The following is a 27,545-nucleotide window of genomic DNA, read 5'->3' as shown; positions in this document are numbered from 1 at the left end:
CCGGCCTTATCAGCTGCTATATTAACAGAATATAGCACACGGACCGTTCAATGATGGTAACGTGCGGTAAGACAACCAACCAACCAACGGGACTTGTTTACTTTTAAGAGCAGGCCGGCAGATAAGAATATGAATGGAAAAAGATTTCTCTCGAGAACTTCTAACTTGGCGCTTTTCGACGGGTTGCCAGATAAATGGAAAAAGGTTACATTTGGTATATTTTTGGTATCTATCAGGGTCTCTAAATGAAATGTTTAAACAGGTGTGTCACTTGCTAGGCAACCTCTACAGTGGTTTCTGGCTAAGACGTTATACAAAATATTTTTCGAAGTAAAATATAAGACCTAAAATTGTTATATTTGTGTAGTTCAATATACTTTTTTTTTGTCATTTTTTTTTTTAAGTTTTCTTATAAAAATGTACAATAAATAAAGAATGCTTTTCTATTAAATTGCAGTCTGCAGTTTCTGAACTTGAATTTGTAAAAATTACGAAGAAGCTAATGTATTTGAAACAACATGACTAGATGCAACTTTTTATCTTTTGATTATTTATTTCCCATACATCTCCTCAATTAACATTTGTATGCAAATGAGGTAGAAAAGGTAACCGGTTTATTACATATTTTGTGTATTTAAACTATTTTTTTTAATGTCCGAATCCATTTGCGAGGAATATGTGTTTGCCAGGATAATAATGTATCGTTAGAAAGGAAGTGTCATCACCCAAAATAACGGTAGCTCCGAAAGTCCACCCCTAAGCGATAAGTCCGTTACGACTGGCACATCGCTGGCACGAAAGGCGATGTTTAAAAAAATCAATATGAAGGCCACAACGTGCGGGAGTTCGTGAAAGTTTAGCAAACGTTATTAGTCAATGATGTCGGGGCGTTGTGCACTCAAATTACACTCGATAGCCAATAATTCGCCAGGACTGCCGCGGCCGCAGTGACAAGATGGCCAACTGAACTGAAAAAGCGAGCCAAAAGCACCAATCAGTCCCCAAGTGATGGCCTCCTCCACATCCTCCGCGCGTGTGAACAACAAAGCTGCCACCACCGCTCCACCCGTTTCCTCCTCCTCCGCTTCCGCTTCCGCCTCCTCGGCTGCTCCTGCCGCTCCTTCTACCGCTCCGCCAGCTGTGACATTAGGTGACCTGATTGGCCAGCAGCTAAAGCAGTTAAATCCCGACGAGCTGCTCCATAAGGATGAGCTACAGCTGCTACTGCTGCTAACGCCCGTGCAACGCCGGAAATTGAGCCGGGATCTGGACGATGGCGGCGACATCATGGCCAGCACCTCGGCGGCACCGCTTTCCCGTCCCGAAAACGCCGAGGAGGATGACGACCTGATTGGAGCGGTGGGCGGACTGGGTATTTCGTCCCCAACCGCAACCAAAGAGCCGCTGGTGGATTTTAGGTGAACAAAGCTGTGGTTTCGATTGTGACAATTAATGGGCCTATTCCAATTCTATCTACAGATTAATAATCTATAATATTTATGTCATTTTCTGATCCCATGCTTTGGGTGAAAGGACTTTTAGTCATTATCTACACACAAAAAAATTAGCTTTCTATTTATTTCCAGTTGTACCTTACCATTAATGTGATATTACTATCCATTATTAAACCGAATCTACTTTATATATTAACCAATTTTTTTTAGTAGAATTACTAATTTTAATTGCTTAACTATTCATTGTTTATGTACCGTTTCTGTGATAAAACAATTAACAAATACATTATCAAATTAACCAATACAATGTTGACAATTTCCAACAGTAATTTCCAAAGTAACTCTAACTAAAAAAAGTATATTATCGAATAGATTGAAGTACATATCACTGCATTGGTCAATTTGACCAACGATTTTTTTTGTGTGCAATGGCCCAATATGGGTTAAGTGCCAGGGGCGGGTAACGGAGCCATTATGCAAATCCATAATTACCCTATGAAATTAAATTAATTTATGGGAGTTGATTTTGCACCCCTGCACACTGGTTTAGATTTCAGACAATTCGGCATAAATTCGAAAAACTCATTTTTCAAAACTATAAATAACAAATTTGCAAAACATTTAAGACATACTCAAATGTAAAAAAAATTATGACAAAATGTGACCGATATAAGAACATTCCCTATTCTGATGTTAGTTTAATATATTAAAAAACCTATTTTTTACATAGTTATATAGTTATATACCGCAAAATCGAAAACCTCGACCAGTGTGGACTGCCTACGCCTGTTGTTTCGGTTGCATGCATTCGTACGTTTAAGTTAAGGAGCATTGTTTGCTGTCGAACTCGGAATTTGGGTCACTTCGTTTTGACATTTGCCGTGAATAATTAACCAACCACCCTTTTCCAAATCGCACAGGCCACATGTACTCAAATGGTTTCAACAGTTGCGCCACCAAACGGGCCACTTCAAGTCGGAGGAGGAGTCGCGTCGACTTCGGGAGGCTGGAAACGACTCGTACCGCAAGGAGCGGCATCCGCTCAAGGCCAGCGATCTCTTCACGGAGGCGATATTCCTGGCTCCGGCCCGGAATACACTGGCAGCCGCCCTGGCCCACGCCAATCGCTCCCTGGTCCTCTTCGACTGCGGTCTTTATGCGGTAAGATGTTCATCTCAAGAACCGTCATTAGGATTTTTTATTTCATTATCTACAGTGCTTCGAAAATCCCGACAAGTTTTAAATCACGTTTAGAGGTTTCTAAAAGTATGTTTTGATACATTTTAAACCGATGGACCAATCGTGAAAGAAGTTCTTTTGTCACAGCAATCATTTAAAAACAAATTAAAGTAGTTTAAAAGCTCTAGAGATTACAAATTATATTTACTGTGCCTCAAAATCCTCGATGATTTATAATCCTTTAATCTATAGTACGAATATTTTTTAAAAATAAATGATATAACAACATTTTAGAGAACTAGATCTCCTGTTTAAAATGTGAATATCCTGTTAATAAAATTTGAAATGCACCTTGCAGGAATCCTACGATGACTGCCTGTGCGCCCTGGATCTGGGCTATCCGGAGGAGTATTTGCCATTGATCAAGCTGCGCCAAGCCGCCTGTGCCTTAAAACTGCGTAACTTTGCGCTCTGCGAGGAGCATCTCCACGAGCTCCTGCACATTGAACTGAACCAGGTGTTCGAAGCGAGGACCCACGAGCTCTGGCACCAATGCGAGGTGCTCAAGGTGGAGCGCTTCGAGATGGCCGTTCAAACGGGCGACGATCTGGATACCAACGATTCAAAAGCGTTTGAAATGTGAGTAAGAATCAGCATAACCATTAGTATAATCACTAATTACTTTTTTGTATTGAATAGAGCCTGGTTGGACAACTCCTCGTCACTGCACACAACCCGGGCAGTGGCCAAAAACGCATTGATCTTCGAGTCGGAGGCAGTGGCCATGGTGCCGAGTGGTAATTGCCGGGTGTGCGACTACTGCGGGATCACCCAGTTTATTCCCTTCCCCTGCATTTACTGCTCCAATCGCCTGGTGGTCTATTGTTCCCGTCAGTGCCGCTTCAAGCACGCTGCAATACATGCGGTGGAGTGTTTTGGCCACCAGATCGAGCTGTTCGAGTCCTTTGGCGAGGTCTTCGGAATGCCGCGCCTCCTGCAGCTGGCCCTCCGGATGCTGATCACCGGACTGCCGGAAATGCTGGGCCATTGCCGGAAGAAGCCGACGCTGAGCAAGCTCTGGTCGGCCATCAATGGAGGGCTGCAGGAGCGGCAGGACATCGCCTACAGTGCCGTGCTGCGATTGGAGCGTTTGAGGGAGGAGCGACCCTCGGACACCTTGATAGCGTTGGCCCTGGCCTCCCACATCCTGGCCATTTACCTGAGCAAGTGCACCACGTTCTTCGAGCAGCTGGAAAAGAGCCTGCCCACGGCGTCCAGGATGTCCAGTGCCGAGTGGGAGTTGCTGTGTGCCGCTCTGCTGATGCGGCACATTGGCCAGTTGCGTCACAGATCGCTTACCGCCAGCCGATCCTTCGTCCTGCCCGCTGATCCTCATGTCTTCTCGCCGCTCAACGAATTCCAGCTGTGGGCTGCACCCATGCGTCTCCAGGAGGGACACCTCCACCTGCTGGCCGGCGAGGTGGCCGTCGTCTCGTACTCCGTCTATCCGGAAACTCTGAGCCTGTGCCGCCACAGTTGTTCCTCTACGATCTGCGCCAAGTTTTCCGGCCGCAAGGTGACCGCACTGGCCCTTCTCGATCTGCCGGCGGGTTCGGGAATCTACAACTGCTTCGCCGGCGGTAACTTCCAGCAACTGCCGCGGGAGGAGCGCAGCAAACAGCTTCAGGAGCGCGGCATCCGGTGCCACTGCAACGCCTGCCAGCTCTCACACTCGGATGACCAGTTCGTAAGTCAGGATAGCACTTCAGCTTAGGCTTTCTTTATAGAGATTAAAAAATTACGTTACTTAATTACTTTCCTTACTTTTTATCCTGCAGCACAAATTTCATCGCTACCGTTGTGATAACCCAAAGTGCATGGAAATCTTCACACCCAACGCCCTGCCACATGCCACGAATCTGCGTTGGTGGCTTTCCGAGGAGTACACCCAGCCGGAGTGCAATGGCGCCGAGCTGATCCTGTGCCCCCACTGTGGCGAGGCCCAGAAATTGGAGTGGTTCTGGGCCTTCACCACGTCCCTCATCGATTGCGAATTGATCGAGGAGCGCTGCAAACTTTACGCGGCCATCGAGCGCGCCGAGAACCAACTGATGGATTTGCACGAGTGCAAGGTGGCTCTGGCCAGGCTCCTCCTGGAGCAGTGTCTCATGGTGCACCGTGGTAGGTCCTTATATAAGAAGTAGAAAAGCTTCATTTACTTGATTTATGCTCATTACCAGCTCACTCTTCTCTCTTGGTTGCGCACCTTCCTTCTATTCAACCCAACATTTCATTTTAATCATCCTGATTATCCATATTAAAAACTATTTCGGTGCTTTCTGTAATCATACTTTCGCTTTTGCTAAGCAGCTTTAAAAAGTTTTTTTTCGCGAAGCTTTTCTAGATTTCACAAATTTAAGGCTTTACAAGATTTTAATTTATGCAAAAATTAAATTTACCCTAAAACTCAATATAATTCCAAGATTTCTTTTTTCAAGAATTTGTTAGAAATTTGTGAAATAATTGATTTGAAAAGTGATAATAAAATAGAAATTTGAGTTCAAAATCTTTACCGAGAATTATAAAACAGTTTCATTTTATAAAAATAATGTTATGTGTTTTCACATTTAAAGAAAGCAAGCAAGTCAGAGTTATTTTTAATAGTATTTACTTAAGTAATAAATAGACGTTACTATCCCGAATGTAGATCACCGAAATAGGCTTAGCTCTCTCAAAATAATTTCAGCTTAGTCCTCTACTTTCACATCCTGGTAAACTATCACTTCTGATCTCTATTTCTCTGTCTGCTCCTTCTACCTTTAACAACTCCGGCAACCAAAAGAGGGGGCCACTGTTCTGGACGACTGGGAATTTAACAAACTGGGCTCCATCCTGCGAGCCGTACTGCCCAGCGTGATGGCTCAGTACGGCGGACAGTCGATCGAGTATGTGAAGTACTTCGCCTACTTCTGGGATGTGATGGCGCTGAGCAACTACAAGTGCAACGATCGGGAGCTAATGCAAATGCTTAACGCTTTGGAGTTCATCGCCGATGAGTTCAAGGATATATTCATCAACTACTACGAGGATTATATTGCGCCCAAATTTGCTGAAGAGTCCTATGGCGGTGTCGTAGATACGCAAGTTTAGAAAGGAAAACGAAACAAATGAAACGAGCAAAAGTTAAATAACTTAGATATATTTTACTCTGTAGCGAAAACGAAAACAACACCCACAAAAAATTCTAGGAAAATTCTATTGTTGACCCATACAAAACATAAATGCATATATACTTTGTGCTATTATTAAAAAAAATGGTGCTGAGATATTAAATTGTACGAAACGAATGTTACATTCATTTAGGTGATTAAGTCAAGGCAAATAGCGTGCGAGAGAAATCAAAACGATCATATTAGTAGAGTCATATCATGCACACATTATGTTCATATCACACCTAGGAAATGATTAATTATTAACTGATTGATTTTATAGCAAATGACTTTTTCATTTTGCATTGCGAGCAATATTTATGAATTAACAAAGCTACAAGTGCAACCCCTTGGGATGGCCCACTGTATGTTCATTAATCATTTTAAAGCTTCAAAATTTAGTAAAATTGTCAGTCGAACACGAACTTGAAACATTGGATACATAGCCGATCGTACAGTGAGCAGTCCCAAAGCGGGAAACTTAATCGGTAGTTAGGCCGAAGCAAAACTAAGTGTAAGCATTAATTTAGCTTCTGAGAAGCTACTACCTAAGTGTAGCCACTGATCTCGATTGTTTGCCAGAAACACGATAAATTGTTTTATCCACACCCTAAAAAACCCTTAATCAATCACTTACATATGTATTTGCTTGCCATCGGCAGCCTGACTGTAAGCTTTTAATGCTTAAAAATCAGATAGGAATCAAACGCAATCACTGCAGAAACAAAACAACAAGACAACAAATGAACAATTTAAATTAATGAATATTCAAATTATATGAATGAACAAGTGTTTTTCAAACCTCGCCTTAATTTTTTAAAGTGTTTTGAAATACGGTAAAGATAAAGAGAATGAAGAAAATACAACACGCACTGATAAAGCATAGGCCAGGCAAAATTCACACCGACACGCCCACACACACGGACACTAAATCAGACACGCGAATCTATATAAATAAATATATACAAATTACAAACAAGATACTCAAACAACTTCTAGCAGCTATAAACAAATGCAATAAATTCTTTTTAACAACAAACCAACTGTGTTTTGAATTTTCATAGATTAATTCTATTAAATAGATAGAACCTCTTGTGTGAAACCAGAGAGAGTTTGAAAATTAAATGGAACGTTACTGCTCTGATATGGGAGAATAATTAGTGGGTATTAAAAAGGTTTCGTGGTCTAGCGAAAACCAAAATATTAAATATTGAGATTTGTTAAATAAAAGTTTTCAATTTATATATATACCTTATAAGCTGATAAGTATTAATATATTAGTAGCTGCCTAGTTTTTAATCGAAGCTTATCAGGATCTCCCTCCTATTTAGACTTTTTTTAACCAGTTAGTTATATTTAAAAATGAGCATTATCATTCCAACTCATATTTAAATTTATTAAAAACAAAAAAATTAATTTGCTTACTTAGTATATAACCTTAACAACAACATTTAATTCTTCTTGGCAAAGAAGTTCATGATACCTGCTTGCTTTGTTTTGGGCCCATCTTTTCCAGTTTTTCCGGCTGAAGGAGGCGATTTCTTTTTATTAACAGGAGCTGAAGTCTTGGGGGAAACCTTTTTCTTGACGGGTTGCGGTTTTGCCGGCTTGCGCTGTGTGATAACAAATCCATCCTCATCCAAATACGTTTCGTTGGCTGTCTCCGTGTCCATTTTGTCATCGTCAACGGTCACTACTTCTTTTTCGGCAGTTTTCTTGGGCGGCTGCTCCTCGTCCTCAGAATCGCTTATACGTCGCCGCTTGGTGGTCGAAGGCTTTTCCTGATCGGATTCGTTGTCTGATCCTATAACATTGCGTCGCAGCTTGTCCAGCTTCTCCTCCTCGTCGGAGGATTCGGCGCTTTCTTCGTCGAAAAGTTGGACGGAGGTGTTTGCTGGTGAGGGTTTTGTTCTGGGAGCAGGTGACTTCTTCTTGGATGATTCCGTTTTGGGAGGAGCGGTCGATTCCTTCTTGGTTTTTTCCTCCATTTCGGGTGGCGACTTCTTAGCTCCCGGCGGTTGCTTCTTGAAGAAGTTCTCCATGGTGCTGGCAGCAGGTGATTTGCTGGGCGTGGCCTTGACATCCTTTGGTTTGCTGGCCGCTGCTGTAAAGAAGCTATTGATGCTGCCCTTCTTGGCTGCTGCAGGCTTAGCTTTGGAGGCGTTTTCCTTGGGCGAGGTCTTCTTGGATTCCGGAGAGGGTTTTCCCTTGCTGGCTGCAGGTTTTTCGACCTCTGCCTTTGGTTTTTCTGCTTTGAGCGAAGTTTTTGAAGGCTCCACTTTCACCGAAGATTTGGTGGAATCTGGCTTTGAAGCCCCTGACTTGGAGGACTCCGATTTGACGCCATTGGTGAGGGGCGCACCATTTGAAATGGGAACAGTCTTTTCCGCTCCAGGACGCTGCTCCACTTTGGCCAATTTCACCTCCAAGTGCTGCATGGGCTTGAAAATTGCAGCTGGCGATTTGGAGCCCCCGGCGATTTCCACGCTGTAGAGCTGCGACTCGGCATCCTGAACTTTCGCCAGCCAATCCTTCAGCTTGCTCTCCTGCACCACGGAGTATAGCTCCTCGACGGAATCGGATCCTTGCGTTTTACGCTTGCCGTGAACCAGAAATCTCTTCTCAAACTTCGTGCTTGGTTCCTGCGTTTTGATGTAGGCCTCCAGCACATCGTTCACCTCCTTGTAGGGCAGTTTGTACTCCTCCAGGAGATCGGTGACCAGCACACGGCGATCGAAATCAATCAGGCAATCATCGAGAGCCTTTTTAAGCGACATTTTCGTTCTAAATTGGAAATCGGAAATTGTTTGGCAAAAAAAAAGCGCGAAAACGAATATTGTGATGCGGGACTGCCAACTCGTGGAAGTTGAAAATGTACTAAAACATTTGATTAGCGAGTTTTCCAGCCGGTTTATGTGTTTGCTAATATTTTTTCATTAACTTAGCTGTAACCCAAACAGCGCTATCCGGCTTATAAAATAAATCAATACAACGGGACTCATATACGAATAAAAGCTTGGGGTTACATTTTCATTAAATATGTATTCAAGTTTAAAAAATTGTACACGAATTTTGACCATTTTAATGATGTTCATTTCGAAATTGAAATATGTGCAAAACGGGACCTGCACATAACTTTACCTTTTGGAGTTGGGCCATTATGATAATAGCTTTGCAGAAAGGTGTCCCAAACATTTTTCTGAGTTTTTGAATAAAATTAAAATAATTCAATTTATTTATTAGTTCAATGGAAATAATCTTAATGCAAATAAATACAGAAGAAAATCGTAAATGTTTATAGGTTGAATACCGAAGAAGATATCGGTTTCGAACGGGCCATTTGGGTCACCTTTCTGCAAGCCAAACAAATGTAGCTGGTAAATAAAAGCCAGATATGGCTTTCAAATAGCTATGTATTCAACACTTCCGCTTATCGATAACAACATTTCGCCGCTATTTTAAAGAGAAGAAGCAAAACGTAAACAGAGGTTTCTTACCATCTTATTTCTTAATATTCTAACGCCCTTACAATGCAAATAAAATCCACAGAAATTCACAGGATGGAGGAGTAAGTAAGATACACCCAAGAGAATCCTCTAAAACTATAAAGTTATTCCAACAGACAGGCTGCAAATCAGACACGCATCACGCAGATTGAGGAGTTTATTAACGAAGTCCTGAAGGAGGACCTCCGGCAGCTGGAAAACTTTATAGGTCAGTTCAACGAGGAGATCATGGAGTATGTCCAGCTAAAGAACACCCTTCAGACATTCGACACCCATCTGCCTGATGGTTATAAGACGCAGGTGAACATCGGCAGCAACATCTTCATGCAGGCTCGCGTCCGCAAGATGGACCGCATCCTGGTCAACGTGGGCAAGGATGTGTACCTGGAGATGACCATTCAGGAGGCAGAACGCTTCAGCGACACCCGTGTCAAGATTCTGACAAAGCAATCCGATGTCCTGCGTGAGGAAAGTGTCAAGAAAAGAGCCCAAATCAAGATGGCCTTAATAGCAATTAGTGAAAGAGCCAAACTAATCCAACAGGATGACGGGAAATAGGAGAAACTCCTACAGATTGAGGATAAGTACTAGATACTCTATTAGAGCATTAGTGGCTTTTGTTTCTAGTACTTTGTGTTTACCTACATAGAATAAATGTTAAACATGTTACTTGGTGTTCTGTATAAATATTAAGCAATAGTCTTATATGTGAATAGATAAGCTTAATCACAACCTAGTGATAGGAAATCTTTCTCACGACAATACAAGACCACTCAAAGCTTTACAAGCACTTGGTATTATTTAATTTCTACCACAATTTACAAAGATAATTTACAATTTACGCGCTTCGAAAATGTTGTTAGCCTAGGGATTTTGGGTGTGAACAATGTTAAAATGGACGGAGGGAGAAGCTTGACATTCCGGGACACCATGGAATTCCTGGTTACTCTTACGACAAATCGTCTGAAGATCGGGTGGGCCTCAATGTGGATTAGGCCAGCGGATTGTCCTGAGTCCTGAGGGTCCTGTTCTGGTTGGAAATACGTTGAGAAGTGCTGGTCAGGTTCTGTAGTCGTCTGGCCATCTGCGGGATTCACGGGATAAGTCATACATATGCAAAATACTTATTCTATGACAGCTGCCTCTTTTTAATGGTCCAATGATAATCCAAATTGGTATAATTTTGAAGACATAATGGATGAAAGCAAGCAATAAAAATAAATATCAAATAGTATTCGGATAACTTTTGAGTTTTGTACGGACAATATAGTGTAAATTAAAAAGAAGACCATAAAATGTTTAAGGTTTTTAAACTCACATCGTTTCCCGCCTCGGGATTCATCCGTCCGCCACTCTGCTGAGGTGGACATCCCATCGAGGAGCTGGACACGTAGTTGACCGCCTGCTTGACCCGATACATCTCCTTATCCAGAAGCGTGTGGTCCCGGAAGAGGCAGCGGTACTCCTCGGCCAGCGTCCGGTTCTCGTCCAGCAGCATGTGGATGTGCTCCTCGGCCTGTTTGGCGCATTGCCTCATCGCCTCGTCGGCCCTGACCTGGGCATCCTTCCACTTGCGAAAGGAGTCAATGATCTGCTCCTGCTGCTCGTTGACCTCGGTCTGTTGCCTACCGGGAAGAGAGGAGATGGCAGCTGCTCTTATATGGATGCACTCCATCCCGTACGGACTACCTACTTTAGACGGATCTGCATACGCTGGCACTCGGCGGCAAGGCCGCCCATCTGGTCCCGCAAGGATTGATTGGCATCCTCCAGCTGCAAAACACTTTCGCGATGCTGGGCGTCCTCCCTCTGCAGATGAACCTGCATGTCTCGGATCAGGTGACGCATCTTCTCCACCTCCATATGGCCACTTTTCTGTTGCTCCTGGAGGGCCCTTTCTCGTCCCGTTGAGACGGCCTCCTTCTCCTTCAGGGCGATCACCTCCTCCCGCAGCATTTTGCGCTGAAATAGGCAGTTTTAATATAAATATATATTTTTGAAAATATGTCCACAGCCCAAACCCACCTCCGTTCTCAGCTCAACCTGCAGCTGCTCCACTTGATCCAGTCGCGTCTGCAGACTCTGTACTTTTCTCTTGGCTCCCTTGAACTCCTGGCACTGATCCTCGAAGCTGGTCATCAGGTTCTCGTATTTGGAGCACAGCTCCACGCGCTGCTCCTCCTGGTTGTTCAACAGGCTCTTGAGTTCCCGCATTTGGCGGGACAGATCACCTGGAAAAAGGGATTTTTATTAATCCAAAATCAATATTGGTATATATGCAGTAAACTGTTTCGAACTGTTTTCCGAATGTGATTTATAAATTTATGAAGTATTCAAGAATTTTTAAATACAAAAAAAACGGCTTTTTTGTAGTTTTAAAATATTTAAAAGTTCATAAACTTAAAAAATAAATAAAATTTTGTAGTTCATTGTATAATTCAGTGTTAATACAATTGCAATGAAATGTTTGCACTCTAATTGTGTGAGTAATTTGCACAACATTTCGTTGTTGAAAATTTTCGAAAGTCTTCATTAAGAATTTTGTAATTTTTTAAAGTAGGTTACTATTAATTTATTTTAGATTTAAAAAATGTAAAGTAAAAACATTTAAGATATTTTTTAAATTGTTTTGTTAACTCACAATTCTTTTGTTTGAGTTCATGGATCTCTCCTTTGAGTCGATTGTTTTCGCTGAAGTCGGAGTAGCTCTTGATCATGGACTGCAGTTGATCAATCTGATTATCTCGATCCTGTAAACTGCCCTGCAGTCCTTGAATTTGGCAGGCAAGGTGTTCGTTCTGAGGAGGAAAAAAAGGGGGAAAAATATATTAAAATCAATTCTAGGAAACATTATATGTATTTTTTGGGCCAACTTGTATCTCTAGTTCGCAGTTAATCCGTGGAGGATCCACACAGTGGAGCTCTGGCTCTGGGCAGGATTGGCTTGTACTTTGTGTACTCTGCTGCAGTTGCTGCTGTTCCACCTGTTCGGTCAGCTCCTCGAGATCCCGCTTGAACTCATCGATGATGCTCAGGTAGTTATCCCGGGTGGCCTGGAGGATTTCCGACTGGGTCTGGCAGTGGAGCAGCGTGTGCTCCAACTGCTGGCGATGGGGGCAATCAGAGGAGCTGGCCTCTGCGTTCTACAAAATCAAAAATGGAAATGGGACAGCTGTTCTCGATTTCCCCGAGGACGAAAGGCTTACCATGGCAAGTCAAAAATCTGTAACTAATTGCCCAAAAATCCGCGCACGGAATCACCTGTCAGTTGTCAATTGTCGATTGTTTATACATATAGTATCTCTGTATTTAAATCGCTTTCGGTGTCGAATGCTTGAAAACGGAGCCTTCGTGTCGGCCTTAGAAATATATCTCGCATAACCCAGACGAATTTTGGCTTCATTACCGTTTCATTTCATTTCAATAATATTGCTATTAAAAGTTTGTCACGAAAATAAAACCAATTCGAACCGTAGGTGGCAAGGTTTCGGGTTTCAAAGTTTCGTTTCTTTGGCACTTTGGCAACACAAGTTTTGGTGGGGGACTTCCCCCCAGTTTTATAGATATTATTATTTGCCCGGCCCGACTGTTTGACACGATTTGAAAATAAAGTTGCCGCGGATGGCAGCGAATAATATCGTCTGTCTGACTCTTGGTTGGGTTATAGTAGTTCTTTATTGAGAGGGGAATTCGTGGGGAAAGCGTGGCTCCGCGCACTTAAAACACTTTTAAAGGCATATTATAATGGGGCGGGGGCGAAGTACGAATTCGATAGCCTGGGGAAATGTGAAAATCGATTAAGACGGGGGCAATGAATTGTTATGATGCCTTGTCTGTCATTAAACCCATTAGGGCTCCCCCTTCACATTTCAGTTTTCCACACCTTTTCACTGGCTCAATTTGCACATTTACAGTTTGCACTATATTTTGCCACCCACTCTCGAAACACTCGAAAACAATTTGCACTTTTGGCCAACTTTTGCCTCGCGTTCTCAGCGGAAAACTTTCCAGCTAATTGCACGATTTTCCTTTCGCTTTTCGCGCGAAATAAATTCAAATTGGCTGGCTGGGCGCGAGGTCGTCTAATTAGGGGTCGTAAATAGTCTGTTTTATGTCCGGGTTCAGCGAGGACATAGCGCGATATTCCCGGTGCCGATTCCTGGCGCTTCCTTGATTTGTTTCACGCGACTAAACAGCAACCGCCGACGGATGACAGGATTCTGAAGCGAACTACTTCTCGACTTGGGCTTCATGCCGAGTTGTGTTTGATTTTGCGCCCAGCCGTTTGCCAAAGAGATGATCACGTGAGGGGCTTAACATTTGGGCAGTCTAACTCCAAAGCAAGTTGAAAAAATTTATTTACTAGTTTTTTAGTTATATCTCAAAAATATTTACTTGGCTTATCAACTATTGCATTGACAAAAAAAAATAAGATATGAAAGTATTTTTAGTACTTAAAAATCTTTAAAAAGATCAAAAAGATATTTATTCAATTTTCCTTTTACAGTGGCTTTTTTTTAAGTTTTCTTTACTTTATTTAGGAAGTGTTTATTTAATTATATTATTTTTAAAGTAATCACATTTTTATATTTAAACATATAAAAAATTCTTTAAATGTTGCTTACAGTGCAGTTGTGCTTTTTATGTAATTCTTTTGGCAACATGCTTTAAATAAAATAGAATATTGAAAATTTTATATTTAAAGGGTGGTAAGTTTCAAAAAGCTACTTTCGTGTATAAAAGTTGTTATCTAGCAAATAGGGAAATGCAAGCAAGAAATAAGAAAAAGATTATTTCAAAAAAAAAATGGCCTTAGGAAACATTGAGTATTTTGTTCAATCCCGGGTTCCTTAACCTCCCGCTCACGAGGATCACGAGCAGCTCTCGTCACTCGAGTCCTAGCCCAATCCCGTGGCTCTCATCGATATGCATATCACTGCTCGCCTGCCTCGCGTGTCGATTGTGGGTAAATAAATAACACGAAACCTATTTCCGATTCGCCAGTTCCTGGGGTGAAGGTAGATCTGGATGGAGGGCAGGAGGAACTCCCTCTCCGGGCAATTGCAGTTGAACATACAGCCGAGTTTCCACAATAAACACATTCGCAAGCGATTTGTATTTGTCGAAGGTAGACAAAAACCCAAAGGGGGAGTGAAATGGATCTCTTACGTTTGCGTCCAGGCCAAATATATGGGTAAATAAATCAGACGACTCGAATGGCAACAATATTTGTTGTCATTCCCGCCAGGATATGTACATAAAGAGTATATACATATATATATGGGGCTTATTTCTCGAAGGCGAATGTCGTTTACCATATAAGAAAATTCAATGTACGGGGAGGAAAATGTATTTCACGCCAGAGACATGGCCATTAGTTTAAGCAATAAAGATATATTTTAATTAAAGTTAAGTAATCATAACTTGGACAAAATTAATTATTTCGGGAATTTAAAATTAATAATTAATTGTTCTAGTTTTTGATATCCCCTTTCGACTGAGCTTCTGGCTTTTTATTTTAGCCACATACATAGATTTCAGTTTATTTGTGTACACAAACAAACTGATTTGTGTACATAAACAAACGATTCTTTCTTTCTTTTTCTTCTGTTAGTTTTTGGCGGGAACTATTTCGATGATAAATAACTTTACAACTTCGACGAACTTTAAGCTATACTTAACTACACTTAACTTGGCTTAGCTTAGACTAAATGTTCAGGAGGGTCAACAAGTGACATAGTTACTTGGAGGTCCTCGCTTTTGTCGTTGTTTTCGCTGTTATAGTTTTAGTTGTCGTTGGCTTAGTTAAAGGTTTAGTTGTTGATTTTGTTTTAGCTGTGGCTGCGGAAGGTTTGGTTGCTTTGGTGGGCTCCCTCTTTGGGGTAGGTGTTTTCGTATCGTTTTTCTGCATTTGATATGACAACCGGGGTTATTGGAATCACTTAATTGCACGGTAATCGAAACTGTCAGATACTCACACATGCCATTTGTTTTTGCTCCTGCTCGGATCTCTGCTCGAACATTTCCTTGATTGCTATACAGAAGGGGTTATCCGTCGAGGACTCATCGTAGACTTCATTGTATGAGAAATCCGAGGAATGCTAAATTAAAAATGGATTTTAATGCCAGTTGAATTCAACAATTATGTGAATGGTATTTATGATATATTTATTTATCTATGATTTTTTTATAATTAAAAACAAAAAACGATTTTGATCACATTTTGCAGTTTCTAATAATTAACTCAAAGATTATACTACTGTTTATGAGTTCAAACTAGAATTATAGCTTTCAGTTAATAAGATATTATTAGTAAGAGATCAGTTGATAAGTAAATTGATATCTCTAAATGTTATAATAAAGAATAAAAATCTGAGCTTACTAATTTGCAAATTAGATCGGCAATCTCCTTTAGAATATCCGAATTTCTCTGACTAAAGCCGTTGTCCGATTCGATCTGGGCCTGCAACTCTGAAATTTTGACTTTTTTCAACGTTATAGCGAAACTCTAACGTATTCGATAATCAGGAATACGAACTTTTTGATTCGGTATCCAAGCGCTGACATTTTCCGTGCAATTCCCGGTTACATTGGTCGAGGGAGTGTAGTTTCCATCGTAGGACTTCTAGCATCTTTGTGTCCGGATCATCGGGCCCTGTCTCAGGACTATTCGAGGTCAAGCAGGGTTGTTCGAGGTCCGATTGGAGGATCCGCAGATGACTACGAATGTTCTCCAGTTTTCTCACCGTATTATCGCGTTCTGTAGTCTAGAGTAAAAAGAGTATCTTTAGCATTAATTTCTGATAAAGATACGGAAATTCTTACCAACATTTCGAAGAAGCAGGAGAGACGCTTCCGGCGACAATCCATGGCCTGGTACTCCTGTTTGCTATGCAAATCGAAAAGTTCGTTGAGTTCCGTGTTCAGCAGCCGCAGCATCTCGCTTTCCTGGGTGTCCTGTATCGAGAGATTCTCTAATATGTCGTTGGTTATCGTATCGACGGTCGCCGTATCGCTGGAGGATGTCTCAACAACCGGATGCTCCTGTTTCACATCCTTTGTGACATTCATCAAAGGTCCATCGCATGGCGTATGCTCCGACATGGTGTAAAAGCACTCCGTGATCTCCTCCAACTGTTTTCGGGTATACGGAAATAAAATGATTAGTTGGAAAATTCAGATCTGTTATGTTGACTACACTAAGAATTTTCCTATAGCATTGACATTCTACTGAAACGTAAGATGACCGGGTTTCCGATGAGACGCCGCTAAAGACGATTAAGCGATAAGAAAAATATTCCAATTAATCTATTAATAAACTAAGCACAATAATGAGTAACGTCACTAGATCACCTGATAGCCATAAAAACCAGATGTTTTTTTAAACATTAATCTTGGTTTTAATAAAAACAAATGTCAATATGGAAAGTATAGGTATTTATAGTATTACTTGAAATTTAATTTGTACAAATATTAAAATGTATAGTGCAAGAAGTTTTTTAAATATTTAGTGGTTTGGTTTGGAAAAAAAAAAATATTCCTAAAGTATTTATACCTGCCGATTGAGCTGGGCGATGCACTGATCCTTGAGATGCAGCTTCTGACTGGCCGTGTGCACCACTTCCTCCAGGGCGTTGATCTGCGATTTTAAAAGACAGACCTCGTCGTGCTTGTTGGCCATCTCGTTCACCAAGGACTTCATGCACTCGCCCATCTGCAAAACAGTAAAACTCCATTCAAAACCAGGCTTAAAGTGGTGGCGAAGAAAATGTAATAATTTATTAAGCAAAAATCAGAAAAAATTAACTTATTCAACGTGGTAACTGTTTTGAAGCGTTTCCGGTTTTCTGAGATTTGGACGGGCACTTGCACTGGAAGTCACCGCTGCCCATTTCGCTCAAGGATTTATGGCCTACCTTCTCGCTTTCACTTTCCGGCCGGACCTGATCACTTTTCAAGCCGAGCAATTGCTGGACGGTCAGGGTCTCCAGGGATATGCCCTCCAAATCCCAAACGTTGTGGTGATAGGCACTCTGTACAAGTTTAATGATCGAACCGATGTCCTTTAGCAGCTTGCGATTCTCATCCAGGGCCTGTTGCTGTTCGCCTTTCACCGACTGGAAGCAAGCTGCAATCTTGCCGTAGGCCTCCTCCTCCAAATCCGACATGTTGCCCAGAATCACGTTGTTCACGTGGAGCAGGAAGTCCACCCACTCCTGAAATGTGACCAGTCGCAGCTGGGAGCTTTGCTATAAGAAAAGGAAAAAAGGCTTTGTTTATTACCTTTTAGTTCGTGATATTTCTTTCTCTTTTGATAAATATATTTAAATTAATTTTCTAGTCAATTTCCAAGCCAATTGATACATTTCTAAATTTCCTCTATGACATTGCCCCCAATGGATTACCTATCCGCTCACCATTGCATCTACGCCCTGCCCAGCCAGGCAGTCAATCTCGTCCAGTCGCTTGAGAAATATGTTGTTCAGCTCGAAGTTCACCTCGGAGGCGTCGCCAGTGGCGTGCCGTAGTTTTTGGAGCAGGCAGCGGTAGTAATCGGTGGGCACGGAGTCCGTGCTGACATTGCACTGGGCATGCGAAGATGCCTCAACGACTGATCCTTCCCTCGTCTGGATATCTAGCTTGGAGTTACTGGATTTGTCCAGCTGCTTGGCTTCCTTTTCCGACTGCTCCTGCTCCTTACACTTTGGGCTGGCGGCTGGCGCACGTGACGGTGATGGCGGTCTGGAGGGATTCAGGCCCATTGTCCTGGCGTCCAGGATGAAACCAGACCGGCGAGAGCCCATTACTACGATTCACAATTCGACTACTTCCTCCTTCCGTTCCAACTGCGAGATATCATTAAATTTTCGAGTTCTTATGCTGCCGATTTAAAGCCGATTTAGTTCAGCTGGGATTAGCTTGTGTAATTAGACATGTGTATAAGGTTTCCACATCGGAACGTTCACTTCGAGAGCGGCAATCTCAAGGCACTGCTGATCGGAAAGAGTGAGGGCCTCGAATGCAGTTCTCCTCCCCTTCAACCGCACGCAAATCACTTGGCCGAAAAATCACTCACGACAAAAAAAAAAATACACAACAGTTGTAAAAGTTGTAAACTTATCAAAAAACAACACTAAAATGGTTGGAAAAAAAATGCGAAAAAAAAATAATATCTGATTCGAACCTTGGCGGCGACGTCAGCGCTGCGTTCATATCTTTTGTTTGTAGTCTTCTGACGTAGCATGTAGTTTTGTTTATTTATATTTTTCTTGTTTTTTTGAGCTACACACACGCGTATTAAGTATACGGTTTCAGCTTGTTGTTTTTATATTTTTTTACCCCGTTCCGATCCAAATTCCGCGAGATCGGCGAACAACGTTTCGCCTGGGGACCGTAGCAAAAACTGAAACCGAAACCGAAACTGAAAACTGAATCTCGATCGCTAACTAAAGCGAACTGAGCGGTTCGTATTCGCTCCCCCAAAAACCCGGAGAACACCATCCATTCTCTCTCATCCACTGGGGAAACTCGACTCCACTCTCTTGCTTATCAGTGCGTCGGATCGCATCGAATTGGATCGCTCGGTGTTTACCCAAGAACTTAGCAGTGCTGAATTTCTGCCCCGGGCTCCCGATATACATAACTTAGTATATCCGCAAGTCATCGATGTTTGCCAAAGTTGCGGTCTCGGTTCGGCCAATTTCGTATATTTGTTATCTCGTTTGGTGGGGTATTTGCCATTGGATAAGTTTGTTTGGCCGAATTGGTAACTCCGATATGGGAATGGTCTTGCTGCCCGATAAGCTGAGCATTCAAAAAGGTTGCACAATCCCTTGAAACCAGCCGAAATATAACTGAGTTTTCTTCCTAAATTAATAAGGAACATTTTTGTTTAATCGAAATAAATATAGTTTCCATAGGTTGTTAAAAAAATGGTTCAATTTTGAAAAAAATTTGTTACAAACTTGGCACTAAATAAAGCAAGTCAATTCGGCAAACATAACTACAAAACATAATGCCCAAATTTCAGTAATACCTAAGAAATTATTTAGAAAGCTTAATAATAAAAAATAATTGAAAATCTTTACCCAATTTGTGTCTTCCATTTCTACAAAGCCTTTACTAAGAGAATTGCATCATAACCCACCCAACATTTTATGAGTAGCAAGAGTTTAAGCACCAATTTATACAATATTTTTTGTGGATAAAAATTGTTACCAAATTAGTTTTATTTTACAGGCGAATATAAGCATTCCATTAAAAATTTTTAAAAATCCTTTTAAAAGATAGACAACAACTGTTAAATGTTAACGCTCATTATACGTTTTATTTATATCGATTTCTCATACGTAAGAACAAAAATGTATTTACAATATTTAGATCGCGTTTGCTTCCGTTTCATGCTTTTGTTCGGCGTTATTTTTTTTATTTTAATCCAAATGAATTCTTTGTGTCCTACTTAATTCAAATCCATTACAGAACTGTTGCCTATATACTTGGAATCGAATCCACATATCAACTAATAGATAAAACAACTTTCATACAGATTATCATAATCACTGCACGTTAAACACTTGCTTTGGGCGTACACAAAAATAAAGATAGGAATAATCATTGCAATCTTTAAGTTCTGTTCACATAAATCTCAAAATGTGGCTTGAATGTTTTAGCAAAGGGATTAGGACTTGGATTTGGGTCAGACGTATAAATTTACATCAAACGCTCACTAAAATTAATAATTCATTTATAAATTTATTATTTTAGCTATATTTATAGTTATTAATATTCCTTTTTGCTTATATTTCTGTTGTTGCTTCTTTACTTTTTACTTAGCTGCTTACAATTAGGGCTGCATTATGCATTATTTCTCTTATCTTGCTTTGCGTACGATTCTTGTGAGTGGATGATGAAGTGGCTCTGAATTGGGTGTGTGGGTTGGGCTTACTGCTATACACTTGCTATGCGCAATGAAATGACCGTAAACAGTGTTTAGAGAATATCAAGAAATATATTAGAGGGATAATAATTGTAGTGTGAGGCTTGCCTTATCCGATAGCATTTTAAACTGATCAATTTTGAATGTCAGGCTTACAAAAAGGGTTGCGAATCGAAATTTCACAATTCGGGGCGCACTTATTGGTATAATTATGCTTTTGGGGTTATTGGCTGGCGGTCATCTATAATCGTGGTCAAAAATATCATTGCTGCTCGTGTTATCATGCGCATGCGCTATCCGAGCTGCGCATTTGTTTTCAGTGTTCTAGCCCTGGCGATTTGAAGTTGAGTGTGATCCGGATCCTGATCAAGATGCTGTTACTGCTCCACGTTAGCCGCTTAGGCCAAGTAGTTGTAAACTTTGCGATCCTCGGGTGATCGTTGCAGATACTCGCGCTCGATAAGGCCCTCTATGCGCTTCTTGATAAACACGGGCGAGGGCAAGAAGCGCGACTTCAGCTGCGACGTCACGTCCGACACAAGCAAGTTGTGCTAAAAAAATACAAATCGTAATAAATAGATAATTGCATCTAGGCAAGCCAAGATGGGTTTTGCAACCCCAAGTACTCACAGCCATGCGCTTGCGCGCCTTCATGATGCGCACAATGGCCGCTTCGATCTCATGCTTACGATCCTCGTCGACCTTACCGCGCGTCTCCTTGCGCTCTGGCTCCGATTCGCCCTTGGCGGCCACAGTTTGGATCTTTACCCTGAAATTATGATTGTTTTTTCAAACATTAGTCATAGTTGTTTCTAAATAAATAAAAATATCTCACCTGTGGAACTTGGAGACAAAGGCATCATTTACGTAGAACTCGTCCGTGGGCTCGATGTCCTTAGTTTTCGTCTTGGAATTGCGCACCAGCAAACGCTGAGCGGGTTTACCCATAGACAGCGATTGCAGAGCTCGCACCAGCTCCCGTTCCGGTATGTCCGTCTCCTGGTGGATGTCATCATAGGTGAGGACGTCACGGTTGTTAAAAAGCAGTAGAACGCACATCTATTTTGGGGATATTAATATATTTTAAAATATCCTTTCTAGTTTTCATTATAGTTCGATTTAGATAGGCAGTATTATTTGGTTTGGATTCAAAGAATATACATTTTTAAACTCACCTGGTAGGTGGACACTTGCAGAATGTGCTTTCGTGTGGTGGTGGGCACTGCACAACCGCTCGAACTGGAGCTGGGTGCATCTTTATCTTTTTCACTTTCGGCTGCTTTGCGGCCATAAAACACAGCGTTAATATAGGCGGTTCCTATTCAAATAAAAATTGTTAGAAAACGGTATTTATTAGGCATGTGCATATCTTTAGCTTACCCATTTGTGGCTGTAACGTCAACTGACGCCCTGAGTGCTTATTTAGATAGAAGTTCTTGAAAATGTCAAAGGCTTCGCGAGGTGCGGCGGGTATGTTGCAGTTGGGAGTTGCTGTCTGTTAGGGAAATTGAATATAATTAACAAATTTTCAAGACATATCCGATTTTTCGAACTTACCTGTGTGGGCCAGAAGCCAGTGGTTAGTATGCGTACCGTTAACTCAACACCGCCGAGGGATAAATTGTTATTATTTACAAAGCTCTTAAACTCATCCATGATCGTATTGGAGACTGACATGTCTTTAAACATCCCCTCTAGCTTCGAGGTGAATTGACAGCCGCATTCAGTCTGCAACAAAGATAAAAACAATGAATGTATGTTGCGTAGCTATTTAAAAGTTTGTGCCCACCTTTAGTTTGGATATCATGTTCTTTTCGAAATCATCAGAGACTGATTTGTTTAGCAGCAATCGCTTGGCTAAATGCGTCTTGTAATAGCGCTCAAAGACATCTTTCTCCAATAGGAAACGGAAGAGCACCATTGTCTTATCCAAGATGGACTCAATTTCCTGCTCGCTCATCTGTAAAAAAATAAAGACTTATAAATGTCACAAAGCATATTGTAATGGAACACTCACTCCCTTGCCCCCCTTTTTCAGTTTGTCATCGATGAAAAGTGATAAATACTCCGGCGATTTGTTGTTAAGGTTCAAAAAATGCTCGAAATCTGACGAGATGACGTTCTTGAATATGCGATCGTTGGCGAACGAGTGCACTAGAAATTGGTCGAACCGATCCTTGAGATCCAGCAAGTTCTGCACGAATGTGATGGGATTCGTGTTGCCGTTTTCCTCCTCCTTGACCAGCATGCGTCCCTGCTCTCGCAGATATGCCGACATGGTGTCCGCTATCACCTTGAGGCCCTCTTCCTTCAGGCGCGAGAAGAGCTTGTATGTGCAGGCGAGGTCCTCGGTCTTCGAATTCTTGATCATGTATACCACGCCTGAGTTCTCCATTTCGACAATGGGGCGCATGTGCTTTTTGATCAGTTCCTCTTCGACAACGCGCACGATGCGCGGCTCTGTGTCCTTGTCCAGATAAAGCGCTGCCCGTGAAGATTCCTCTGTGATGCGCGCCTCGACTTTCTTGATGTAAACGCCAGCGTTGTTCTCGGCAAGAAAGTTCTGCGACTCGAATTTGTAGAACGCTGCCGACTGGGCAAGGAAGGGTTTCTCAAAGTCCTCCTCGTAGACAGTGCGCGAGTTGATTCCCAGTGTGATCAGCATGCTGCAAGCGTTCTTGATCGCCAGATGGTTAATGGCCTCGCCATGTCGTTCCTCCATCACCATGCCTAGCAATTTCTCCCGCAGGGCCTTTTGGATCTCCGAGTAGCGAACGACCTGGTCATCGATAAAGTTGGAAATAAGTAAGATGCAAATTAAAATTCGAATTTAATTCCTTACCTGATCTCTAAACAAAATCAATCCAAGATTATATACGTTGTCCACCTCACGCTGCTGCACATAGACCCTGTCCATGTACATAAGTATGTCGCGTATCATCACCATGGAGGTCTGGTGGTCCGTCCAGGCCTGGTTAAGCTTGGGCAGAAAGTTGCTGTGCAGTGCCTCCAGCACGTCCGCCCGCACCTTATGCTCCAGGTGCTCTGAGACGACTTCCCTCAGGCCGTAGTACAGTCTATTGCCGTGCTTGTGCAGCACCATGTTGTACGCATTCCGGTAGAGCTGCTCAAACGACAGCCCGGAGTTGTTTTTCTTCTGTATCTCCTGGATAGCATTTTTCAAACTGGCCCAAATGGTCTCCACGTACTTCTCGTCCATGGAGGCCTGAAAAAATATAAGTTTATTAGTTTGTACAGAGCAATACATTTGGTAATCAGGGTCTAAAACTAAAAAAAAATTCGGAAAGCATTTTTGGGATTTCGCTTAAGGTTTAAATTTGATTTGATTAAACGAGTTGGATACCAGTATCGCATATACCGATGAAGCATACATAAATACCTATTTAATTACAAACTTTCTCTATTTCGAGGTTTCTAATGTATAACCGGTTTTACAAGAAATGGATTTTAAAAATCTTTTACACTTTAGTCCTTGAAACATAAAAAATAGATACTCGTTATTTAAAATTAAAAACCGGAGTTGTCGATAATATTACAGTTACAGCTTTGGTATCGTTCAAAACAAATATTCGGTTTTGATAGGAAGGGTCATATGATTATTTCTATACTTAAAATATAAACTGAAAGGTTCTGAGGTGGTTACTGGACTTTAAGTTTAAGTCTCTGTTTTTCAGGTATTAATATTTGTGCTAACATTAAAGGCCTTTCGCTTGTACTCGGGTAGCCATAGCGGATACCGTCCGATTTCTTTAATGCGTGTTCCCACATTTTCAACGATCACTGGAGCGGCGGTTGGAGGAGCGGTAGGGTTAGCAATAGGTGTAGTTTTAACGGTAGCAGGAGCAGCAGGAACTGGAGGTGACATGGGAACCGGCGCAGGAGCAGACGTTGGCGCGTGAACAATTCTGATCTCCGTCCGCACTCGATCGGCTCCGCCGGAAATGTGGTAAGTGCGCATCTGGACAGCAGCTAACATCTGGGGCTGGCGCTGTGACGAGGAGGCGTTGGACACGTTGATGTTCATATTCCGTGCCTGTTGCCTGGCAATCCGGAAAGCTGCATTGTTGTCCACATTGCCCACATTTGAGGCACTAAAGTTGTTGGAGCCGGCCACCATGCGATTGTGGTAGCGGCCATTAGCGTTCAGGTTGTTCAGTGGCTCCGGCTGCTGCTGGCGTGGATCGCGGCCGTGCATGAGTCGGCTACGCTGGTCCAGCTCACTTGTTCTGCTCCGGTGATGGCTCCTCTGATCCTCGCTGAGCGCCAGAGGGCGACGGGCTGGAAGATGGCCCGCTGCTGAGGCCGGTGCCTTGCGGGACCGACTTTCGTTTGTCGACTTAATGGTGACGGCTTCTATACCACATCCGCCGCGCGGTCCTCCTCGTCCGCTGCTCCTCCTCCTCCTCCGTGCTCCGGCCAGAGTTCTTCTCGCGTTTCGGGTCTCGCCCTTCACCCTGCTCTCCACATACAGGTGTTTACAGACTTTTTGTGTGTGCTGTTGGGGAACAATAATTTCTCGAAAACTACGATTGAATTCGTTGTAACTTAAAAACTAAAATGTGTTTGAAACTTCCCCTAGCCCCGGTGGGTGTTTTGATGTTTTTATTTATTCTACTTTTGTTAGGTTTGCTTTTCTTGTCGCCTGACATTTTGGTCGAATTAAGGTTAAAACTCACTCATACATATTATAGAATATTTTTTAATACATCAACGGGATAAACGACTATTGGGGGTTTGAAACTCTCGTTAGGGCAAAGTACGCGCAAACTTTGCAACTATCTTATCGGGAAATTTTGCAAGTTCACGCTGCGATCAACAGATTTTTTTTTGAAAAACTGTCATCGTACATCTATTATCAAAATAATTAACTGCAAAGCCAGTGAAGTGGTTTTTTAATGTTTGTTTGGTTATTTAATACTTTTACAAAATACGATTAGGAAAATGGACATGTATCACGAAAATCTCTATAGATTACAAAGTATAATATGGTTGCTTGTTATCAGTGGCAAATAACTTACTTTTAAACCCGTACATTCAAACCAACTTGCATAAATAGTTTACACAATGGAGAAATTAGAGTGTTTACCAGTATGTAAATATGCATACTTCAAAGTGTAGTGCATGTAGTTTTATCAGGAATTTTTGAATAAAGAACAAAGGTGTTGTTCACTTTATAATTCCTTATTTAATAAATATTTGTGTTATTTTTTAATTGTAATAAGGTACATATGAATTTGATCAACAATCTTTTAAGTAATTAAGGCAATAAAACGATTTTTGGTTTATGTTAAGATCGTTTATCAAATAAGTTTAACAATAATGTATTCCAATACCATTTTAAATTAGTTAAGAACAATTACATCGTGGTGAGTCTTAGTTATTATAGATAGTAGGTTTTAAAAATGCTCGTTAATAATCAGCTTAAATCATTATTCGATTCTGTTTAATATATCCAACTAAATTTGTATTTCGGAGTATTTCTGTATTCATTTTTGGGTTCTTACCGGAAAAGCGCGAATGCGCATTTTGCCCTCCTTCTTGGGAGGATTTCCCCGTAGATTCATGCTTTGCAAGCGTCGGCACTGCTCCTCCACTTTATTGGCGGTCCGGACTCCGGAGCAGGGAGCTGCAGGTGCAGGTGCTTTTCCGACTTTTCCGATGACGGAGCCTGCTTTCTTCGGATGAAAACAATGTTCCACAAGAAAAGAGCACAATTCTCACGTTCTTCGGTAATCCTATAAGATACAAAAGGGTATTACGGGTTAGTTTGACCAAAGTTTCAATCGATTGTTTATAAGATAATCCATGGAGGGTGCTCCCGAGTTAAGTTTTCTTTTTTTACGCAAACATTCCACGCAAAATGTTAGGGTGTCAAGCGCGATTATACATATATATACACACAACCATATGTCCGAATGTGTGTATGTCTATTTGGGGAAGCGGCGATTTTTATTTGCAATAGTTCGCAATTGCGAATATCCCGGGCTCGCGGGGGCGGTAATCCCGATCGTCGTACTGCGCCGCCACTTCCTTTGTTGCATATATCACATATATTGCAGAAATCGGGGATATATATTCGCAGGCACAGCCGATCTCTCCGTGTAAGAGAAACGGAGAAAAAAAACTCACACGGCGACAATATAATTGTTATGTATATACATATAGGTGCAATTAATACAAGAACCGTTGTTTCACTCGCACGGTCGTCCGATGACCGATAAATACATATCCAAAATAGGTCTATCTAAATGCCAGACGGTAGCGATTCAATACTTTTATTTTTCAATTTGTTGCTCGCTTTATTTTCTTTACAGTTTCTTCTATTTCACTTTGTCATGGAAAAGACGGGTTACATGTGTGCGTGTCTATGTCTGCGCTTGTGTGTGTATGTTTTTGTACCTGGTCTTTCCAAGCGGCTTTCCACTGTTTTTTCCCACGATTATCGCTTTCCCAAAAATAGTTTCACTGGTGCAAATGCACTAATACTTTAACTGATATTATTTTGCTCGATTTGTTGCTGTTTTCTACATTTACTGGCATTGCATATTGATTGTAATTCGTAATAGGGATGGGCGATAGTCGTCGGTGTGTTGTTGTTTTTCGCTGCGAATGGTTATGCCTATCGATGTTTTTTACTTTGTTCCGATAGTACAATAAATCCAATAATTAACATGTACTTGTTTTTAATATACCATATATAATAATTAGGTACACAATATAATTTTCTCATTATCATATTTAAGTTCAATCTTATATATGTTTAAGTGATCTTAATATCCGTATCTTATGTAGATTGAAATAATTTTGTGCAAGTTAGTTAATACCCATCCCTAGCTTGCAGTGCTGCACACTTCGGATATATTTTTGTGATTGGCAGTGTTGTATAATTGAAGCCCTAAAAGTATGCATTACTTTAAAATCGCGCAATATTCGAATTGTTTATGACTATCAAACATTTTTAAAGAAATTATAATTTTTTATTGATTTACCCGAAAAACATAACTAAAAAATAATTTATTGGGAACATTATAGAGCATACATTTTAAGAAGCGTCGAATATGTACAATATTTTTATTTGTTATTAACTTACTTTCAAGTAAATGTATTAAAATTGAAGACTTTTTTACTTTGAAATAATGAGTTCGGATTCTTACTCAAAATTTGTAAAGGAATGTTTTTTTATGAAATATCTTAATTATGTTTTTTGAATGTCAGCGAGTGAAAGCGCAGTTTAACAACT

At 41.4% G+C, this 27,545-nt stretch overlaps 5 protein-coding genes across 15 annotated transcripts; 2 read left to right on the top strand and 3 right to left on the bottom strand.

Moving 5' to 3' along the window:
- The first annotated feature begins 816 nt into the window (after positions 1 to 816).
- LOC108041604 lies at positions 817 to 6,881 on the top strand. 2 transcript variants are annotated; one of them, XM_044459861.1, is made up of 7 exons: positions 817 to 1,418; positions 2,375 to 2,615; positions 2,992 to 3,272; positions 3,333 to 4,380; positions 4,472 to 4,814; positions 4,874 to 4,899; positions 5,055 to 5,567. In XM_044459861.1, exons 1-7 carry the CDS (start codon positions 1,009 to 1,011, stop codon positions 5,139 to 5,141), a joined length of 2,436 nt encoding a protein of 811 aa, XP_044315796.1. In that variant the 5' UTR covers positions 817 to 1,008; the 3' UTR covers positions 5,142 to 5,567. The 2 variants fall into 2 exon arrangements, with proteins under 2 accessions (XP_044315796.1, XP_016975055.2); XM_017119566.2 differs by lacking the exon at positions 4,874 to 4,899 and having other exon boundaries at positions 5,476 to 6,881.
- A 115-nt stretch (positions 6,882 to 6,996) lies between these two features.
- On the bottom strand, positions 6,997 to 8,693 carry LOC108041636 (DNA polymerase delta subunit 3). Its single transcript, XM_017119614.2, has one exon. The coding sequence runs from the start codon at positions 8,617 to 8,619 to the stop codon at positions 7,294 to 7,296; it is 1,326 nt and encodes a 441-aa protein (XP_016975103.2). The 5' UTR covers positions 8,620 to 8,693; the 3' UTR covers positions 6,997 to 7,293.
- Positions 8,694 to 9,296: 603 nt separating this feature from the next.
- On the top strand, positions 9,297 to 10,017 carry LOC108041645 (protein UXT homolog). 2 transcript variants are annotated; one of them, XM_017119640.2, is made up of 3 exons: positions 9,301 to 9,320; positions 9,402 to 9,410; positions 9,465 to 10,017. In XM_017119640.2, the coding sequence occupies exons 2-3, from the start codon at positions 9,403 to 9,405 to the stop codon at positions 9,904 to 9,906; spliced, it is 450 nt and encodes a 149-aa protein (XP_016975129.1). In that variant the 5' UTR covers positions 9,301 to 9,320; position 9,402; the 3' UTR covers positions 9,907 to 10,017. The 2 variants fall into 2 exon arrangements, with proteins under 2 accessions (XP_016975113.1, XP_016975129.1); XM_017119624.2 differs by having other exon boundaries at positions 9,297 to 9,410.
- Positions 10,018 to 10,127: 110 nt separating this feature from the next.
- On the bottom strand, positions 10,128 to 18,731 carry LOC108041598 (early endosome antigen 1). Of its 8 annotated transcripts, none has more exons than XM_044460008.1 (13): positions 17,766 to 18,731; positions 17,265 to 17,597; positions 16,904 to 17,062; positions 16,174 to 16,482; positions 15,887 to 16,115; positions 15,731 to 15,831; positions 15,327 to 15,449; positions 12,222 to 12,491; positions 11,990 to 12,146; positions 11,374 to 11,579; positions 11,042 to 11,310; positions 10,667 to 10,973; positions 10,128 to 10,492 (listed from the first exon to the last, which is right to left on the bottom strand). In XM_044460008.1, exons 1-13 carry the CDS (start codon positions 18,150 to 18,152, stop codon positions 10,478 to 10,480), a joined length of 2,865 nt encoding a protein of 954 aa, XP_044315943.1. In that variant the 5' UTR covers positions 18,153 to 18,731; the 3' UTR covers positions 10,128 to 10,477. The 8 variants fall into 8 exon arrangements, with proteins under 8 accessions (XP_044315943.1, XP_044315941.1, XP_044315942.1 ...); XM_044460006.1 differs by having other exon boundaries at positions 10,128 to 10,432; XM_044460007.1 differs by having other exon boundaries at positions 10,128 to 10,432; positions 15,731 to 15,819.
- A 917-nt stretch (positions 18,732 to 19,648) lies between these two features.
- On the bottom strand, positions 19,649 to 26,880 carry LOC108052698 (cullin-3-A). 2 transcript variants are annotated; one of them, XM_017135144.2, is made up of 11 exons: positions 26,705 to 26,880; positions 25,810 to 26,040; positions 23,127 to 23,510; positions 22,302 to 23,063; positions 22,074 to 22,244; positions 21,842 to 22,012; positions 21,665 to 21,779; positions 21,460 to 21,602; positions 21,120 to 21,343; positions 20,915 to 21,053; positions 19,649 to 20,835 (listed from the first exon to the last, which is right to left on the bottom strand). In XM_017135144.2, exons 2-11 carry the CDS (start codon positions 25,867 to 25,869, stop codon positions 20,683 to 20,685), a joined length of 2,322 nt encoding a protein of 773 aa, XP_016990633.1. In that variant the 5' UTR covers positions 25,870 to 26,040; positions 26,705 to 26,880; the 3' UTR covers positions 19,649 to 20,682. The 2 variants fall into 2 exon arrangements, with proteins under 2 accessions (XP_016990633.1, XP_016990632.2); XM_017135143.2 differs by lacking the exons at positions 25,810 to 26,040; positions 26,705 to 26,880 and adding an exon at positions 24,000 to 24,858.
- Between the last annotated feature and the right edge of the window lie 665 nt (positions 26,881 to 27,545).

Source organism: Drosophila rhopaloa, unplaced genomic scaffold, assembly GCF_018152115.1.
Source record: "Drosophila rhopaloa isolate 14029-0021.01 unplaced genomic scaffold, ASM1815211v1 contig_2, whole genome shotgun sequence".
NCBI classification, from domain to species: Eukaryota; Metazoa; Arthropoda; class Insecta; order Diptera; family Drosophilidae; genus Drosophila; species Drosophila rhopaloa.
This window is presented reverse-complemented; position numbering and strand designations above follow the sequence as displayed.